Source organism: Taudactylus pleione, unplaced genomic scaffold (assembly GCF_031769625.1).
Source record: "Taudactylus pleione unplaced genomic scaffold, aTauple2 ptg000018l, whole genome shotgun sequence".
In the NCBI taxonomy this organism is placed as follows: Eukaryota; Metazoa; Chordata; class Amphibia; order Anura; family Myobatrachidae; genus Taudactylus; species Taudactylus pleione.
In genome coordinates this window covers 18,294,535-18,302,627 of record NW_028284420.1, presented here as the reverse complement: position 1 = coordinate 18,302,627, position 8,093 = coordinate 18,294,535, and the positions used below count along the sequence as shown (strand labels likewise).

The 8,093-nt window shown below is 39.7% G+C and overlaps 1 protein-coding gene across 1 annotated transcript; it reads right to left on the bottom strand.

Annotated features, from left to right (window-relative positions):
- Window positions 1-268: 268 nt before the first annotated feature.
- On the bottom strand, window positions 269-6,549 carry LOC148540699 (uncharacterized). The gene is made up of 2 exons (XM_088442110.1): window positions 6,507-6,549; window positions 269-1,092 (listed from the first exon to the last, which is right to left on the bottom strand). Exons 1-2 carry the CDS (start codon window positions 6,547-6,549, stop codon window positions 269-271), a joined length of 867 nt encoding a protein of 288 aa, XP_088298236.1.
- Between the last annotated feature and the right edge of the window lie 1,544 nt (window positions 6,550-8,093).

Genomic DNA, 8,093 nt, shown 5'->3' with positions numbered 1-8,093 from the left:
GTATTGTCTTGTTGGTAAGCTGTAAATGAAATGGAGAAGTAATCACGGATCTAGTCGCCTCTGTATCTACGAGAAAAGTGTGTTTAGTACCAGATATATCAACTGTCATTGTAGGTTCTTCCCTAGTATTCTCAGTTAACCTGACTGGCTGTATACTACAGGTATGACCTCACCCCCATCACTGACTATCATCCTCCAGCAGAGCGTTTGCTGTCACTATGTGAGCAGGTAAATGCTGGAAATTTTCTGAATCTTGCGAGTGCCCTCTCTAAGTGTACCTAGGTGTTCCCTTCTTAGGTGGCCCCCAATTTCTAGATTTACAGTCCCTCTTTAGGTGTCCTTCTTTATTGCAATTATAACACCTTACTGTATAACTTTGTTGCTGGTATGTGTTGTAGTTATGTGACTGTGTAGGTAAACCCTCTAAAGCCTGAATCCTCACTGCCACTAACTTCTCAGTCTGTGCCTCTTTCCTTTTGGAAATATTCTTATCATGTTCTATGGCAGATTCTCTAAGTGCATCTACAGAAATTCCTCTCCAGTTAGGTGGAGAGGTTTGCACCCTGGTTTTTAGATTATCTTTGAGACCATCCATTAGTACCGTAACATCTACTTCTCTGTGGTGTACATCATCTTTAATATCTGCTATCCCTGTGTACTGGGTTATTGCTAGCAGTGCTCTGGCAAAATAAACTGCTGCAGATTCACTATCTTTTTGTTTAATAGTGAAGATTTTACTCCAGTTCACTACCACTGGAAAATATATGGCCAATTGCGTGATTATACATTTTATATTTACCTGGTTATCCTCATCCGTTAAGGATTCATCCTCCACCAACACACAATCCTTAATAAACTTTTGTACATCAGTATTGGAAGGGAGACAGGCCCTTAACACCACTCGCCAATCTTTATTAGTTGGCTCATGAGCATTACCTATATCTTTAACAAATTTCTGGCATTTGGCTAACTCTTTCCTAGGGTCTGGGAAGTCTGACATAATTGAATGCAATTCTGCTCTCGTCCATGGACAATGCATTGCTACATTCCTTATGGGAACTATACCATCTTTGTCCGGTTTCCCATTGGGAACTGCAATTGTACAGACAGGATGTACACCTACCACATCATTATGTTCAGGATTAATAATTGGACTTATTGTTTTGGTACAATGGATGTTACCTCTCCTATTACGGTCTCCACTAGTCTCACCAATTTCAGCTGCTGCCCCTGCTGGTTGGATCGCTGCCATTCCTCTCTGTGGAACATTGAGTATATTAACAGCATGTGCAATGGCTGAAATTACAGTAGGTTCATCATCTTCTACAATAACATTTTCCTTGAGGTAACTTAAAACAGGCTATAAGTTACTTGTTACGATTTTTTTATTTTTGGTATCGGCTGTACTTTCACCTGCGGCCGCATATGGTGGCGGAGGTGTGCATGCGCTCTCTTCTTTATGCGCGGTAACGATACCTTGCAGCATGGGTACGCTACCTGGTGGCATGCTGCTTTGCGGCATGAGTACGCTGTTTTGCGCCGTGCTACTTTGCCACGTGTGTACGCTATTTTGCGCCGCGCTATTTTGGCACGTGTTCCCCTCGTGCTGCCACAGCTTTAAACAATCATTATAGTTTACTCTTTTCTTCAAAGATTTGACTAAACATATGTTGTCTCTAACATTACTTAGTACCTCCGAATCGAACTGCCAACTTTGGGAAAGGGTTTCATACATACTTTGGTCATCTTGACCCATATGTTGCAGTACGCTGTTGCATACGCACCATCTTTCACATTCATTATATACCTTGCCGAATTAGTCGGCCCATTCATAAGCAGCACCTCATCGACCATCCCTAGTGACTGCTTAGCACCCATCTGGGACAACGCTTTGGCTACTTTAGCTAGAGATTTTGACCGGTGGACGAATTAAACAAGCTGCGTCCACTCACTTCCACCCGCTGTGTACAGCCAACCGATAAGCATTTTTTTGTTAGCGTACACAACGAGGAAACAGAAAATAGCCTATGCAATTATTCTGCTTTCCGGACAAACTAACCAAGCTTTGTCCGACCGCTTCCTACTTTGAGTTACTCTCCACTAGTAGAATTTAAGTATTCCGCTTACCCTTGCCAGTGATTTCCTCCACCACAACCAATTCAAAATCACGGTTCACACAACCATGCGGTCCGATCGCATTGCCCACAGACACTAACCTTTCAATGGACTTTGCGATTACAATTGGAAGTCGACCGAGAAACAACCTCTGGTTTCTCGCCCAGTTATACCTGCTATGTAAACTGCTACGGCTGTCCTACCTGCCTCTTGGACACCTTGCCGGCCCTGTCTATTTTCAACAGTTCAAAAAGCAAAAACCTCCGTTTTTCTTTTTCCTTTTCACATCACAAGCATACGTTCACATTCATATACCTTTGTTTTCTGGCCAGAAAAATGCTTTCCCCCACATGACAATACCTATTCAGAGGATTTAACAAGCGATACAAGACTATCTATCAAAATGATTGCTTAAATATGTGGCAGTACTACAGGGAAGACGCATACGCTATTTGCGAATCGCCTATTGCAGCACAAAGTGACAATAAAAGAAGCAGACTTTTCTCTCTTGTCCCTGGATTCTAATCAGCGCTCCTTAGATCACACAAAAATGGGTATTCAGTTTCACAACATAAAGTGCTACACAGGCTTTAAACAGATTGCGTTCTTAACCGTGTATGACGCGTCCACCCTTTCTTGAGGTATCGAAATCCATACGATATGCGTGATCTTCGGTAACGTGATATTAGTCGCAAGCCCCCATCTATTGATTTCTATGAGTCGCTATTTAGCGCTGCAAGTCGCTTAAGAAAGAATTGCTTTCCAGTCCAATCGTGTGATTCCAAAGCACAAAAAGTTATTTATGTAAAAGGGATAACACGATGTAAGATTTAACAATTAGAGTAAAAAGCAATAAAAATAGTACAGCCCGATACATACGCGTGTGCACTGGTCCCAGTATATAGTCAGCAATCCAGAAGTCTGCGGTCGCAAGAAGATGTGTGTACACTGAGGTCAGCCTATATACCTTACAGGTTTCACAGTTAACAAAGAGACAAATTGACAGGTTCTCATTGGTTCTTGCTTCTGGTCAATCTGGTCATTGGTCAGTTCATACGGTGTCATCAGGGGTATGGCTCAATCTTCCAACAGTCACATTGTGTAACTTCCCGCCGAAGAACTGGTTAAAACTGGCTACAACACTGCATACTAGTAATAACACTCTATTCAATAACTCCCTATCATCCATAACTAGCGGACGCATGATGCGACTTCTTTGCCGATAGAAACGGATGTCTGCAAATAAACAGGGATTTAGTATGATACCAAACATGACATGTCCACTGTATTCTGAACCTTAGATCTCCTTTAAGTACATCTCACATCATAATTATTAGCTAACAAATACCTTTAATAACTCTGGTTATTAACTATAATGTGTGGGAACCATTTTATATGCATGCGTTCGCATATGTGCATCTGTGTATTGAAATAGGAAATGTGCGTCTATGTGTACGTACGTGAATATATACAGGCGAGGGTCCATGTGTATGTATGTGAATACGCATACGAGCGTCTGTGTGTATATATATATATATATATATATATATATACACATATGGGTGCACTTACCAGTCTTCATACAAAAAGATGTTTATTCATGTCCAAATAGATACATAGCAGCATCAACGTTTCGGTCCTGTGCTTGGACCGAAGCGTCAATGCTGCTATATATCTATTTGGACATGAACAAACATCTTTTTGTATGAAGACTGGTGAGTGCACTCCTGGATTTATTTTCTACTTGGAAAGGACTTTTCTTGTCTTACTTGGGTAGCTACCCCAGCACATTGTGGACTATGACGTGAGTGTCGACCCATTTGGATATTATATATATATATATATATATATATATGTGTGCGTTATGTGCGTCACTGTATGTGTATTGTGGATTCACATTTGTACGCATTGGATTGCACTGACGCAAAGTAGCATCCTAGTAACACGTCATCCGGCCATAGACGACTATATCGTCAGATAATAATTGTACGGCGTTCATATCCAATTATTTGACTTTGACAGCTCCAACAACAAACCACAATCGCTGCAACAAAAGTTGCCACAATTATTGCACCAAAGCACAATTTCCACAACAACAGTTGCCTCAATTGCTGCAGCAGCAACAACAAGCCACAATCACCATAAAAACCACTTACAATCACAACAATTGCTGCAACTATAACTCTCAATTGGTTTAACTACAGCAACCCACAATCGCTGCAAATGCAACAACCCACAATGGCGCAACATCAATTGCCACAATCACTGCAACACTTACCGCAATTGCCACAACAGCAAAAACAAACCACAATCACTGTAACAACCACCCACAATCATGATAACAACAATCGCAGCAACTACAACTCCCTATTGCTGTAACTACAGCAACCCACAATCGCTGCAAATGCAACAACCCACAAAAATTATATTTATACTAAAATGACAAACATTTAAAATCTTATTCAGACATTTGTTGTATATAGAATGGGGAGGTATTATTATTTAATTATAGAGACTATAATACATTTTTGAAAGCTATTTACTATTTATATAATTATATATAGATATCTATTAGCTTATTATACATATTTAAAATAGCTAAATATATTAATGTACTAACAACATATAGTATAAATATAGTACATCATATCTAATATATCATACTAACATACTGATTATATACTATATATCAGTATAAAAGGGAAAAGAAAACAATAGACAGAAAAATTCACAGCTGCACCTCACAGGAGAACCCCTGTTAGTAAGGATCAAGAAATACAAATACAAATAAAAAACAGGGCCCTACTGTATATCATATGTGATATCTTAAGTGTACAATATAGGTAATAGGGAAGTGCTATGTGTTCAAGGAAAAAGTCCATACAGGGACAAAACTAGGTGGAGCCTGCATCTATTTACAAGCATCAAGCCAGCGGCAGGTCTGGAAAAGCACAGTGCTAAGTGCAGTGCAAACACTCTTTGTATGCCACCTCATCCATTGCGTCAAAGACGGCGCACACTGCACTATTTAACACACAAGCGCCTGGGAGAGAACCGCAGCAGTTGCAGCAGTACCAGCTATACTACTAACGGAGGTGAGAAGGCATCAAATAGGGTAAGGTAGGGATAGTCTCCTGAGGTACTGCACTACAGCAGCAGGGATCTCACCACCCTGCAAAAACAGCTATAGTATTATATACATTTCCTAGGAATCAAATTGAAATTGACGTTTTTTTAACTTGTTTTTTTGCCTCCACTCTTTTATATTAACTTTTTAGAAGTAGGTTTTAGGAGTTTAAAAAAATATATATTTTTTTCATATTGTATTTTTGATGACTGCAATGTCACTCATTACCCAATCTCTCACACACATCTTTTTAGACACATGAACTATACAACATATAAACATAATTTCAATTAGTTTTTCAACCAATTTGCGACATTCTATTATACGTCACACACTCTAATTCATGTTAAACACACAGTGCTTTCCTATTACCTATATTGTTCACTTCTTATTATTTATAAGGAAGCAGCTCAAAACATTAGAGGTGCACTCTTATTATTTCTATTTACAATATGTGTAATTGTAAAAATTCAAATGATGAATAACAGTGTCCTTTTGAATCTAGAGTGATTAAACAGGTTCATTTGGCTTCATTCTTCATTGGTATCTCAATAGTATAGGTGGTGCATCCCATACAATCTGAAAGTATTTCCCTCCAGTGAAGCACCCAAAAATAAGGGCCCAATGGCCAGTCATTAGTTGATATAAAAAATATTTTATTAATGATAAAATTATATACAAGCTTTAAAATTAGCTTATAGCATAAAATACGGTGTCAGAGAATCCAATGTTGCTAATAACGCAGATGATACGGATTCCCGTCTGCACCCTTACCGGCTCAAGACAGGATCCACTCAATTAGCACATGGAAAATGGCTTTCAATACCCAGCGTGTTTCGTTCACATAGATGGACTTCTTCACATATAACAGCAGAAGACAATTCACTGGCTGTTCTTGAAAATGTGTTTGCTCATAGATATCACAATGAACATTGATTTTAATAATAAGCCAGGGATGGTCCTAACAATCATCAGGCAAAAAGTAGTATATATAGTATATATTTATAATGACAGAAATCCCAGCCTATCCAATCTATCTATCTATCTATCTATCTATCTATCTATCTATCTATCTATCAATTTATCTATCTATTGTCACAAACCTTGTCAGAAACCTCAGTACCAAACCCTGCCACTTGCCTGTCAGGAGTATGTGCTGGCGTGCCGGGAGATGTCAGTGTCCCTAATCATCATCATTCCCCGCTGTCCAAATCCTCCGGCTGTCATCAGTTTGAGCAGTGGCAAGACTGAGCGCTGACCATACCTCTCCCATTGACAGAGTCCTGTTTCTCTCCACAGGCAGCCATTCCGCCAGTTCCTGCTGCTGGGTACAGCCATGTTGTTTCCGATTAGGTAATTAAGACTGGTGTAAGAATTCTAGGTTTTATATGATTGTTAGTTTGTTTCATAATAATTTGTTGTTAAACTCTGGCGCCTCACTGATCAATAAGATGCTAATTTCATATGACTCACATGGTAATTATTCTTTTTAAGTGTACAGGGCAGGAAAGCCTTTGGGTTAAAGTTCTGTCATAATAGCCCAGGTAACAAAATTAAGAGACAGGCAAGTTGCCATTAGCTTGTTAACAAAGTCAGGAAATTCTGAGCAGATTTGTCTAGGATAGAGCCCATCTGTATGTTCATTCATTTATGATAATATTGTCACCAGGACATGTAGATTGCTCAGCCCTTTGTGTTTGCAGCTATAGGAAGCAATCAAGCAAGCACTGTAAGGGGTAACACAAAGAGTATTCAATTGGACATTCAGGTGTGATTAGATATAGCCAATTCAAAGACCAGTCATATTTCAGATGGGTTTTGAGATAAAATTGAAGTATCAATGATAACTGGAAGCTTGGAAAATCATATACACATAACTGGAATCAACATCCAGGTTGGGTGTGATTCACAAATCACTGAGACATACATTTTCAAAGATATGAGATATCTCAAGAATGCACCATCATAAACACATGATATCTACACTCATATAATAGCTAAAATAAGGACAAGTAAGATGAAAATTCCATATTTTAGGTAATCCTTCCACCAGGGGAAGTTATTAAGTATTATTTGGTTTTAAGTTTCAAGGGATTGAGAAGTTAGCTGGGAGGTTCCTGGACCCCAATTATCTTAATCATCCAATCAGAGACAACTGGATGACATCATTTTAGGTGTGATGCTATGCTGATAAAAAGGATTGAAGTCCTGTGTTCTGGGTTCAAACTACAGGATCAATGTTACATTGAAGTTTAACCTGCATTCCTTGCATTGCTTACCATTCCTTCTTGGCAGAACATTGCGTGTTTTCTGTAAGTTTCTACAAAATATATTTTAAATTGCTATATATGTATCTTTGTAACCATTCTGGTCATCTGTGATGCCGAGTCTGCGCAATTGGGGAGAGGTTATGTAATAACTGTGTTAATTGCTAGAAGCAGGAGACAACAGATTAACTGCGTGGGAATCTTGTTGCCGAGCGTGTGCAATTGTTGGTTAAATAAGGGACTGGTGGCCGTCTTCCATTGGTGGTTGCAGTATATAAGCAAGGTATTTGTCTATAGCAGAGTTCCACCCCCATGTCTGGGATACTTGTTGGAGGTCCCTGACAGCTGGGTACACACTTAACTATGTGTACCCAGCCGATGTGTTGAGTGGCAAGTCCCGGCGGGGGTGCCGACATCGGCAAGTGTCACAGCTATCCTAGAGTGTTCTCATTGCTCCAACCACAGTCCAGTTTAGAAAAACCCAAGCAAAGGACTGTGATCTGCACGTCGGGTGCAGCCAAGCCCAAATCCCCTAGTGGGGGTCACGGGTGAACACCACTTCTGATTTGGGTCTCAGCAAACGT